General features: G+C 35.3%; 1 protein-coding gene across 1 annotated transcript in view; it reads left to right on the top strand.

Moving 5' to 3' along the window:
* The window catches only part of LOC145688434 (uncharacterized), a 104,862-nt gene that overhangs the window by 68,528 nt on the left and 23,825 nt on the right, over nucleotides 1-12,509 (top strand). Inside the window, exon 2 of the mRNA XM_081762666.1 lies at nucleotides 12,280-12,466. Coding sequence (XP_081618792.1) covers nucleotides 12,280-12,466 — 187 coding nt within the window. The remainder of the gene's footprint in view (nucleotides 1-12,279; nucleotides 12,467-12,509) is intronic.

Below are 12,509 nucleotides of genomic sequence, written 5' to 3'. Positions count from 1 at the left end.
CATGGCTTTGATAGAAACACCGAATAGTGACTCGGATTCCACTGTAAATAATACGGTACCGTCTCATACAGACTCACTTCTGAAGGAAGAACGTTAAATTAAGAATCAATCAAACAATCGCGACAGGAGCAAATATCCCAAATGATGCTGAACACATAAACCATCTAAAACCAGACAATCAATCAATTATCAACGTTTCCTGTCCATTTCAGACGTCTCGATTTAACTACCCGCAATCGCTTAACACTATATATTATAGAGTTCCACATTGTTTCTGTCATTTTTTACATCATCACTTTGTACAGTAGGCATTAGTTTCGAACTATCAGGAACAGTATTCATTTATTACTATATTAATTTATTGAAGCAATGCACATTAGAATCGTTTCAGACAAAATATGGCGCGTTCAGCTTACAAAGGAATCAAGTCCACCTTTTTTTTTTGGGGGGGGAGGGGCATTTTAGACACATTTCGCATTTAAGATCTCTAGCTGAAGCTCCTTTCAGAGTTTAAAAAATTGATGCCCAGATTTTTGTAAATGACTTTTACATTGTAAAAAAAAAAAAAAAAAAAAAAAAAAGCAATATCAAGTTTTTCATGTTCTTCAACATACTGAACAAACTTTATTAATCTTTTTCACACAACTTTGATAACCATACTTCAGTTCCTTGTGCTGTGAACGCCCCATTTAAGGTGTCCTGATTAGTAAGGGCGAATTCAACTAAGTTTCGGTTTCCTGAAAATGCAGTTTTGAACGGTCAAAATAATCGTCCGCTTATTTTGAAACTGTATTTTCTAAGGGAACAAGGAACTACTTCCAGCAACTTTACATATATACACGATAACTGACTGCCACAGAACACTTTAGTACTACTATTCAAACACATCAAATGTATATATCCGATGGCGTTCAGACTGCAATTTTTGTTGAGTTTGTACTTACTACCCGAAGCACCTCATAGAACTTTTATTTTTCATTCACAAGTAAATTGTCGTTGAGCATAAAAGAAGTTATGATGTATTTAAATGAATGATAAAGTGGCTCGAAATTGAAGAATAGAAACAAACGCACATGATTTCTTTCTATTGTGACGCCAGGTACTTGATATTGTTCTTATGCAGTGTTAAAAATCAAGAAAGTTGTATTTTTCAGTACTGAAGTACAGATCTTTTCTTGAGACTTTTTTACCATTTAGCTTTAATGTTAATTTGTCTTTTAGTCTGAAATTATCTCTCTTGCTTGTCCATATTCTTGCAATCGTTGATTTTAATACCAGTTTCTCTCAAACGTTTCATGATCTTATGAAATTGCTTCAGTAATAATTTGTAATTGTGGGAAATCTTAAGCAAACACGATCTTTTTTTTTTTGACATTTTCTCATTGCATTTCAATTTATATTTTATATAATAGAAGTTATCGAACTTATTAGATGCCTCCATCTGTTACTTGTTAATATGTCTTAGATCAGGGGCGTAAATAAGGGCCCCGCAGACCCCGCATTGCTGGGGGGGGCTCAAGCCATCAGGGGCGCTCAAATCGTGAAGTTGGACGTGGAGAAGGGGTCTCACTCCACGCTGTCTGCGGGGAGGCCCCCAAACCTTTAGTTACGCCACTGTCTTTGATTATCCGGCTGTGTAATTATAGGATCTAGATATTGAATAGTACATTTGTGGATTACAATTTGATTTTTAACAGATGTATTTATTCCTTAGCATAATCATACAGAGTATTTGTGACTTTCCTAGAGGGAAGTCATTCTCCAAAGCTATCAAACTTAGGAAGGAGGGAATTTGTTAAATTTTTATCATGTTTAATAAATATAATAATAGTAAAATAATATAATATTTTGCTGGTCATGTCGCTCCCTTTTTAACCATGTGAATAATCATTCTTTGTCTAGTGGGAACAAACGTAAAAATGAATAAATAAAAATAAGTAAAAATCACATTATTCACTGTCACATTGAGAGTATACAGAAACAATGGATAGAAAATATTACAAATAAATGGAGAAAATGTAAGAAAAGATAAAAAATTTTTGTCTTTTTATGAAAGTTGAAGTTATACGTAACTTATATGTCATAGTTAACGAATTGCTGGAGTCAACTCTTTGCATTCATCTATCTTGGGCAGTTTTCTTTTACGTTACTTTACAGTGCTTAATAATTTCGTCACATCACTTGATATAAGGATGTTTCTTAGGGCTCTTCTTGTCTCTTGATATTCAGTCAAGAATTGTTTTTCACCGCCACTTCAAAGCCTCTATTTTAATGACATTCAACATTCTTTCATCATTCTGGTCCATGCTATTATTTTAATATCATTGCTGGTAATTTCTAACATACATCACTTCGTGCTGTGTTGTGTAGTCTGCAGTGGTAGGGCCTAAATGTCTGATTTTGTTACGCATTAGTTTGATTTCGAAATTTCTTTAAAGAAATGAGTTGAGACTGTAAATATTTATCTAGGCTAGGAAGACAGAGAAAGCAAGGTCTAGGAAGAGGAAATTCCCTTTCTTGCCACTACAGATATACTCCTGGATTTCTATCAAAATAGTTTAAAAAAAAAATGCAAAGAGCTATGTTGATAGAGAATGTTTACCATGTGCAGTTAATTTGCTATTCTATAGGCAAACAACATATTGCATTATTCAGCATTACAAAATTGTAAGATAAAAATAAAATGTCCTTTAAAACTTTAAATTCCACAGAGATTAGTGAATCTGTGTGCTATAGTGAAATTCTGACAGCTTTATTTCGCCCTTATTTTCAATGCACCACAAATGAATAGAACAAGATATACAATACGTAACTTGCCATTTCTTTCCATTAGGCAACTCCATGTAAATAATAAACATGAAACTCATTGCAATAACAATAAGGTAATGGTTTGGTGCTGACCTAGCACTAGTCATGAGCTATTTAAATTAAGAGGTAACGAACTCCGGTCTAGAAAGCCAGAAATAACGTCAACAACGTAGCTAAAACCTATCTAGTAAGTTCTAGTCTTTCATGCACCGTAAGTGAAGGAATGTAGCATAATTATAAGGTTATAGAGAATGTACAGAGGAGTTCATTCAGTGTAACGTCAAAGATACATATAGGAAAGTTTAAGACTAAAATAGGAAAGCTAACCTCCTTTGCAAATCTCGAAAATGTCTTTGTTAGTGTGAATACTATATATTAACATGAAAGAAGTGGCCACACCCATGACAATCATCAAAGAAGAAGTTTCTTTCCCAAGCACTTAGAAGAGGATATCTTATGTTCTTTGTATGCTTTACATTCAATCAATTGTGCTAGAAAACATCCGTGGACAGGTGGCGCTATAGTAATGCTTATACGTACAGCAGGAAATCTCAATTTGTTATCAAGAAGTTTAGTGAACTGGATCGAACATGTCGAAAAATTAAGAACAACAGAAGCATAACATATACATTTGAGGCTATCAGATATTACAAGTGAACTTGTGGAAAGGATAGGGAGGAAAAAGAAAAGAAACTACAGCAGCGCCATCTCGCTCGAATGGAAAGAAAATAAATAGTTTTCTTTCTTCTCGGACCATTCTCTTTCTGAGTATATTTTTATCTGATGGTGAACAAAAATGGAAGAGCGGTCAATCCTGCACATAAATGTCTTCACATCACTGACTTGCATAATCTGGAAATGAAGTAAATAATAATAATAAAAAAAGAAAAAGATGAAGAAACAAACTGTATATATTGTGCTTCTAAAAATGTTTAGATAATGGAAACTCTACTCGTGACGATGACTTTTTTTTATTAAATATTCTTTAACGAGAATATTAATTTTGTAGGTCAGTCCCCATCCTCTTTTCAACATATTATGTCTTAATGCTTAGTTTTTATCCTCTGTTTCTTTTTCGGAGAACCAATTTGCTGATACCGTAATATCATGACATGAAACAGAAAAGGTTGGGGAGGGGAATTAGAGGAAATTTCATTTTTTCCCCTTCTTTCAAGAAGCTGAAGCGACGTAAAAGCATGGAGGATTTTTTGCCAAAATTATAAGGAGATTAAATAATCAATTTTCCCTCGATTCCCGCGTATAGTATACCGGTACAATCGTTTTTTAGTAAATTTTAAGGTACGAATACGCTGCACCATAAAGATATTAATTCGGTATACACCGTATACTCTCGTTCACGATACAATACATCCCTGAGAGAGACAAAAGAACAATAGATGCAATCTGTTAGTTAACAGATTCATTTCTTATATACAAGGTGTTTCAAAACACACCGACAATGTTTGGGAGGTGATTCCTGACCCTAAAATAAGACAAAAAGTATAGACCAACCTAAGTGCATAAATGCTTCCTTTCGGAGTCACAGGCTGCAGAAAAAATGAAAAAATGAACTCTAAAATTCCATAACTCCAAAACTATGGGACCTACCGTAGTCGGGTCAAGCTTTCACTTAGGAACTAAAATGTGCCCTATCCAAAAATGCATGTTTCTAAATCCTGAGGTACTTCCATAACAATTTTTATAGAGGGAGTTTGGCTACGGGTATATAATTTGAAGTAGTCACCAACTACCTCTATAAAAATTGATGACGAAGTACCGCAGAATTCTGAAACATGGTTATTTGGTTAGGGCACATACTAGTTCCTACCTTTAAAACTCTTTTTTTTTTCACGTTTTCGGCAGCCTCTAACTCCGAAAGGAACCATTTGTGCACCTAGATTGGTCTATACTTTATGTCTTATCTTGATGTCAGGAATCACCTCCCAAACGTTGTCAGTGTTGTTTTGAAACACCCTGTATACAGTACATAAATAACAATGACAATTGACAGTATTCTATTTAGCGCCATAATGTTTGTATTTTTCGATTTTATCGAAAACCGCGCATGTAAATTTACTCACAAGCATGTTATTTTGTTAAGCTCGAAATGATCTATTGACTGATATACGAGGGTAAGTCAAAAATTATCCACAATTTAGACATAACTCTTCTTACATTGTTCATATTGCCCTCTGCCCTCGTGCATTTTATTGTCATGCTTTCGTGGTCATGCTATGAAAGTTTAATTCTAATTCCTCCATTTGCCTTCCTTTTGTTGCAGACAAATCATGGTCGCTCCATTAGAAGTTTGCACCAAAGAGGAACAATGAGGAATGATCCGGTTTTTGTGGTCGGAAGGTGTATCAGGAACCATGACTAATTTCCAGACGATGTACCACTTCATCAATACCACATTAAATGAATCTTGTAGCTGTCATAAAAAAATACCTTGCAACCCGATCTTTCTATTTACTATGTAGATATTACAACTTCTTGAAGGCAAGAAAGGTTTCTCCACACATGCAGCACTGCACTCTTGTGGACAAACAGTGAACCTCCTAATTAAAAACGTGTATTTTGGCGCACTTCCCCTCCCTGTCCAAAAGAATTCGTTGTTTCGGAAGCGGCGAAATTGGTTTTTCCTTTATGTCAGCGGGAGGGCGATAGCAGGTAGCAAGCAAGACGTCCCAGAAAGTTGCGCATCGTTCAACTCCTTGCAAGATAGAAAAAAAAAATGTTTTATGACCCTTTCAAGACTATGTGTACACGGTGAAATATGGTAAGGTTTCAAGATTTTTTTTTATGACAGCTACAAAAGTTCTTCTAACGTGGCAACCCATCTAAACGGAATAATGTCACGTGCACTTGTCAACTTTTGTGACCGTAGATGGTCGTCCGGCTCCTTCCTCGTGCGTAACACTTGTGCGACCATTTTTTTAATTTTTCAATCCACTCGTAGACACTCCGTTGCGACAAGACACTGTTCCCGCATTGTGTCGAAAGTCTTTGATGGATTGCGCTAAATTTTATTTATAATGTCATTGAGAAGTTACCAAGCAATTGGTGTAAAAAAAATTCGCTGAAAAGATGTGTAGTTTCTTTTCACTTGTTTCTAGCTATTTATTGTATTCATTTCTGTATTTCATATTTTCTGAAAGGGATTAAAACAAATTTAAAATGAATATAATACGTGTATTGTTTTCTTGGGGAGGGATTCGGTGTAGGCCTCCTTAGTTGCGGATCTGTGCTCGAAGGCTGTATGGGATATTTGTAACATTTACAGAATAGATTTCTAAATTTCTAACTTGTCGCTCTCTTTATAAATCTTGAATATTATAGTTCATTTAGTATCATGCATAAGAAATGGCTCACTAACTATTTTCTTTTTAAACCATTGTTCCGATCTTTCATCTTTTTCCGCTTTTAAAAAGTGATGTCAATATATATTAATTAATTTCCAGTAATTTAGTTATGTAATGTTATTTTCAAATGACCTTAACATCAGCTTTCGTTGTCAAATTATGACTCTTAAGTTTTTATTTTTTTGAAACTTGTTTGTGATTTCCTTTTATTATTCGCGGTGGACAAGCATCAAACTGTAGGTCTCGTTCAAGATGCCTCCTCACTTCTGACAAAAGACATGGACACAAATCATCCATTCACTCGTTGTGGTAAATGTTAGAAATTTTATAGGAGGGAGCAGAGATGGTGGCAACTACTAGCATGATTGTGAACTATTAGAAATTAGTGTGACTGACAGACTGAGGCATCTTGCGTTTATGATAACGATTAAGGATGTCTAAATATTTTCGCCTAGGTGTTTATGCAATCCACAACACTTAAATGGTTTTGAAGTGTGCATATTAACATTATTCACAGACTGAGATCTTTTTGTATTATAAACAGGATTTCAATTATTGGTTCATGAACAATAAATTACTACTATTACACACAAAAAATATACGTATTAATTTATATTGTAGAGCTTGTTTTTATGGCAAAGTAATCTAACAGCTAGGGTTGACTGGATTATTTTTCGTGTCAAGATATGAGCTGTTCCCATAGAAACAAATATGCTTTCCGAGGCGGGACATTATTTTTATGACACCTTTCCGAGACGAGACAGGCGCAATTCTTGTCTTTTTAGGTAACTCTAGCAGCCAGTAGAAAGCTGCTAAATCTATGTGAAAGAATGGAACAAAGTAATAGTGATATTAAATATTGGAGACAGGAGGGATGTTCACCGGGTCTTACCTATGTATATAAATTTACAATCTCGGTGTTTGCCCGAAGAGACTTAACAAATTAAGTAAGTCTTCCCAGGACTTTCCGATTAAGAAGCGATAACTTGCAATTCTTCATCTCTGCAAGTGGATGTAAAATGGAATGAAATCTTTGAGTTTTATGTCCCACGCTTATGCCGTGTCGGCTAAAGGAGACGGTAATGACGAGAAATGAATGAAATGGTGGAATGAAGAAAGTGGGAGGAAACGCGAGAATCCCGAGAAAACCCAGGCACACGATGTTTGTTCACCATAAAGCTCATTTGGGCTAAGCTGGGATCGAACTAAGGACCTCGTGCACTAAAAATGAACGCTCTAATACTGAGCCAACGCGACCCCACAAGTGAATGTAATTTGTGTTGGATAAATAAACAACAGAAAAATCAAAATGTGCAAAATACTGAAAAGCAAAAGAGAAAATTATGTAAAATCATTCATTCTGTGCCTTTTTACTCACAGGAGTTTTAGGTGATTTTAAGATCACAAACTATGTAATTTAATGTCTTTTTATCGTTTTTCCCTTCTTACTGCATTTATCTGAAAGTGAAAGGACTGCTGAACACAAGAAAATAATAAAAATAGCAAGTACAAAACGTGCGGAACAAAAGCAGTGAAATTATACAAGAAAGGGGAGTGGGAAGCAAGTTATTTTTACGAAGATAAAAGGAGGGAAAATAAAAATGTGTACATCACTTGCCTATCAAAGCAATGGTGAGTGGTAGAGAGCATACACCTAGACACACAAAGAAAAATTAATAATTCCTCGCCTTTCACAGATGACATTCTTATGAAAATGCAAGCTCAGTTCAACAAGAAAAAGAAAAACCTTTTATACAGTTCTAAATTTGACCTTATTACTTAGATTCCTTTGTGACAATATTAAGAACAATAATTTATTTCTTATTACTTCTTTTCTCTCTCTCTCTCTCTCTCTCTCTCTCTCTTCATATATTTTATTCAACTTCATGTTTCAATACTAAGCATGTCTTGCGAAATTTTAAAAAGTTATTAATTTTGCATTAATTTTAAAATACTACAATTTTGAGATGTCCGCAGGCGTTCTTGTGTAACCATATATTTTTCTTATTGTCTATAAGCGTGGTGATTAACTACATCGTACTACCTGTCAACACTGAAAACAATGCTTCGCGTGTAATGGAAGAAAAGGAACCCAAAGGGTATTTATTACCTGAGAAGAACAACGATAGAATAACACGAAAAAGTATTCTTCGCGTTCGATTGTTGCATAGCTTTGTCGTTTTGTTTTGAAGGTGTGTGTGTATGTGATTGTGAAGTACATGAAATATTGAATGACTAGGTCACCCGCGTTAGTTGCTCTTGATTTCGGTGTGGCATCTCAATGTAACCAAAAAGGACAAATTTGCTGTTAGCGAACTTTCCCAACCACCTTCCATTGTTTAAAGGTAGTTCATTATTCATATTTTCAATGAATGTACTGTTCGATCCCAATTAAATGTAGGCCTACTCCTTCGGTTAATTCTGTACTCACGTGTCCTTATTCAAAGAAAATAGTATTAAGTCCAGGATTGATACAATTAAACGTTTTCTTTGTGCAACACAAAAGGATTGAGTAAATCTCCATCAGTGTCCTAATCCTAACAACATATTTGGTAGATTCTACGTAAGCTAGGTCGGCATAATTGGCAATTCATTGGCCTAACGTAGTTTAAACTGTATGTTAACCTGACAAAGTTTAAAGTGTATGTTAGCTTAAAGTAGTTTAAAGTGTATGTTAGCCTGACGTAGTTTAAAGTGTATGTTAGTTTAAAGTAGTTTAAAGTGCATGTTGGTCTAACATACTTTAAAAAGCATGTTGGCCTATCGTAGTTTAAAGTGTATATTAGTCTAACGTAGTTTAAAGTGTGTTGGCCTAACTTAGTTTATAGTGTATATTGACCTAATGTAGATTAAAGTGTATAGTAACCTAACGTAGTTTAAAGTGTGTTGGTCCAACGTAGTTTAAAGTGTATGTTCTCCTAACGTAGTTTAAAATGTATGTTGCCCTAACGTAGTTTAAAATGTATGTTGGCCTAACGTAGTTTAAAGTGTATGTTTGCCGTCATTTTGCCGTCAGTTTTGACCTCGCATCCTCAACCGCATTTTATTTCTTTCCTAAGGAATACGTATATTGAAAACTAAATTTGTTGGCAAATGGTCGGCAAAAATGGCCGTTTCCTACTGTTGGACCTATCGTTTATGCTGTTAGAGCAGTGGTTCCCAACCTTTTTTTTTTTTTTTTTGACTGACGACAAATTTTATATAACTCTCACTACATCATGACACACTCCCTTGATACTTCACTCCCTCGCTAAACTTGTGGTGCATTGTTGCTACCGCTGAGGGTGTTGACTGTACACTCTGTTTCAGAATTAATTTTAACTAATTATTTAATATTTCATAAATTTTAAATTTTACAATTTCGCGAAACACCATATGAAACTGTTCGACACACCAGTGTGTTGCGACACATAGGTTGGGAATCACTGTGCTAGAAAACATCAAAGAAATAAAATGAAATATTTGGAACACAGTCTCCCACAATTATACTGTTTATTCTGAAAGTAGGGGGATTATAAACGTGAGAAATCATTATGGAAGAATTAGTGGAAGGAGGATGGGGGAGGAAACCTAGAGAAAACTCATGTGCTAGTGTTGTTCTCCGCAGGACTGATATTCATTCAAAGACTCTTCTCATCTGAAATGAGTTCTCGAAATCCTAGTAAATGAGTCGAATTACAGCTAAGATAAGCAACCCATAATTGGACAGCGAGTAATAGCCTAGTGCTATCCACGAGACGAGATGACGAGAAATAAGGTTCCTTCTCTTAATTTTTTTTGTCGATCTCTCGTCTCGTTTCGATTCTTGAAAAATTCTTCTCTATCTCCTTTCGAAAACTATCTTGTCTCGTTTTATTAATTTATGAACTAACTTTATATCCTGATTTTCCCCTTAGTTGGATCTAGAAGTTTTCAGAATCCTTCTGCGTTATAAGAGATGCGCGAAAGGTGTGATGACAACATTTAAACCATATTTATTGTTAGAGTAAATTGTTTAGTAAGTTGTGTATCATTAAATGTCGACAAATGTTCATCATTGTATTCGTGCAATCTATTTATCAATTTAAAGTTTTTATGTTGTGAATCAAGTAATACTAAAACAGTGTTTAAGATGAAAGGCTTGAGTGAAATGGAGTTGCTCACGAAACTTGAGCAATTCCTCGTCACGAAAACAAAACGAGAATTTTCTAGTTTTCTCGCCTCGTCTCGAATTTGAAATATACATTTCTCGTTTCCGGGACAAGACAAGACGTTTCCGTTTCGTTGGAAACAGTAGTGAATGACTATACCAAAACTAAACTCATAGTGCAGCAACCAATAGAAAGCCAGGAATTACCAGCTGGTTTATGGTACTCGAGGCACGTAGCCAAGGGGTGGGTCTTGACCCCCCTCCTTCGAGACTAGAAATGAAAAAAAAAATAAGGAAATATTGAACAAAAAAAAAAAAACAAGAAAAAGAAGAATCAGCGTTAGGATGTGCTTATTGCCGAAAGAGATCTCTTCCTATCCTTGACGGCATTAATCGAAGATAACAAAAAGAAGAAGAAAGAAGACAAGAAGTACCGAGTTCAAATGACCTCGGAAGACTATATCTTTTTGAATACTTTTTTAAATATTCTTTTACTCGAGATTTCTTCACAGTTTATTAAAATAATTGCTAACATATCCTCATTTTATTTCCTAACAAACCAATATGGGTATATTACCAGTAAAATACGGGTAGTTTAGATAGATCGAGGCCCTGGTGTGTAACCACAATATTTCATGTCATCCCCCCTCCCCATAACGAAATCCTTGCTGAACGAACCAATATATGTTGCCAGTAAAATAATTTAAAATGATCGAGCTCCTGGTGTGATAATCACAATATTTAGTCAAGGACCCCTCCTCCTATTACGAAATCCTGGCTACGTGCCTGAGTACACATGCCTTTTGGGTGATGTGTAATCAGCACACGGGCTCCCCTGCCGTTATTTAATAGGTTTCTAGATGGGTTTCAAGTAGCTCCCAGTTGTCCTCACGACACTAAGTGGACGTCACAATGCCAACGCGTTGTGAGTGCGAACAGACACCAATCTTTTCTCTGAACAGACTTGGTACTGGTCTTAAGAGAAACTTTTCCAGTGTGGCTAGGGGGTTGGCACTGAGGTTATACAGTAATTAGTAATTGCACTAAGGCCATTCTGGGGATAAGGTTGAAATTTGTTGTCATTATTTTCTCTCTGAATGCGATCAATTAAATCGTTTCACGAGAAACCCAACGAGTGAGAGAATATGTGGATTTTCGATTCGCCAGAATTTATTTATTTTTTATCTTGTTTTGTCATTGCCACATATCCCCATGACCGAACACCACGTCGCTGAATTTTATAATTGAAAAAACTTGTTTGTGTTCCCGTAATTGTTTTGACAGATTTGTGATACTGTTTAGCCCAGTGGTTCCCAACCGGGGTGTAGTGAAATTTTAGAATTTAAAAATCACGAAACATTTAATAATTAGTTAAAAATCAATTTTGAGACAGACTATATAGTCAACGCTTTCAACGGTAGCTACAATGCTGAGTACTACATAGAGTCACCATTCCATACAACTTATAAACGAATAGAGAAGATTATCGTTGTAAAACCAGCTGATGGCAAATTATATTGTAGTTGGGCTTTTTAACTTTTTAGGATGTTAAAAAATAAATGTTCTTTGTGAGGACATACTAAGCAAGGAGTGCGATTATACCAATAAATTTGGCTAGGGAGTGGAGGATTAAATAAGTGTGCCGCGATGTTGTGAGCGATACGTAAAATGTGTCGTCAATCAAAAAAGGTTGAGGACCATTGGTTTAGACACATGTGTATTTCTCTTGTTTGACGTACTGCATATGAACAACCGTTAAAATAGTTTAAAATTTTCTTAAGCTTCTGAAGGTTGATTCTTGTACTTACTTGTTAGATAATCCCGCTTTACTGGAAAGCAGAAGCTGGTTTCATACGATAAAGTACTACACCGATCTTGAAAAGTGAAAAGCCGGGTAAATTTAATAAAATTTAATATAATGAAATAATTATCACGTGTTACAACCAACTTGCTAACATCAATGCATTTCTTGTTTACCAGAGGTTCACTATGAAGGTTCCATGTGCGATGGAATGTTCCACGGTAAAGGAACAATTATGTACCCACGTGGATCGAAGATTAGAGGCAAATGGTTCAGAGGAAGATGTGTTGAAGGTACTTATATCTTTGCTGATGGATTAGAAGTATTGGACAAGAATTGGACTTACTGCTTGTACCCAGATAGAAGGTAATCTATTAATCTAATTAAACATTATAAACATACGAGATTT

Source organism: Thermobia domestica, chromosome 1 (assembly GCF_964235325.1).
Source record: "Thermobia domestica chromosome 1, izTheDome1.hap1.1, whole genome shotgun sequence".
In the NCBI taxonomy this organism is placed as follows: domain Eukaryota; kingdom Metazoa; phylum Arthropoda; class Insecta; order Zygentoma; family Lepismatidae; genus Thermobia; species Thermobia domestica.
This window is presented reverse-complemented; position numbering and strand designations above follow the sequence as displayed.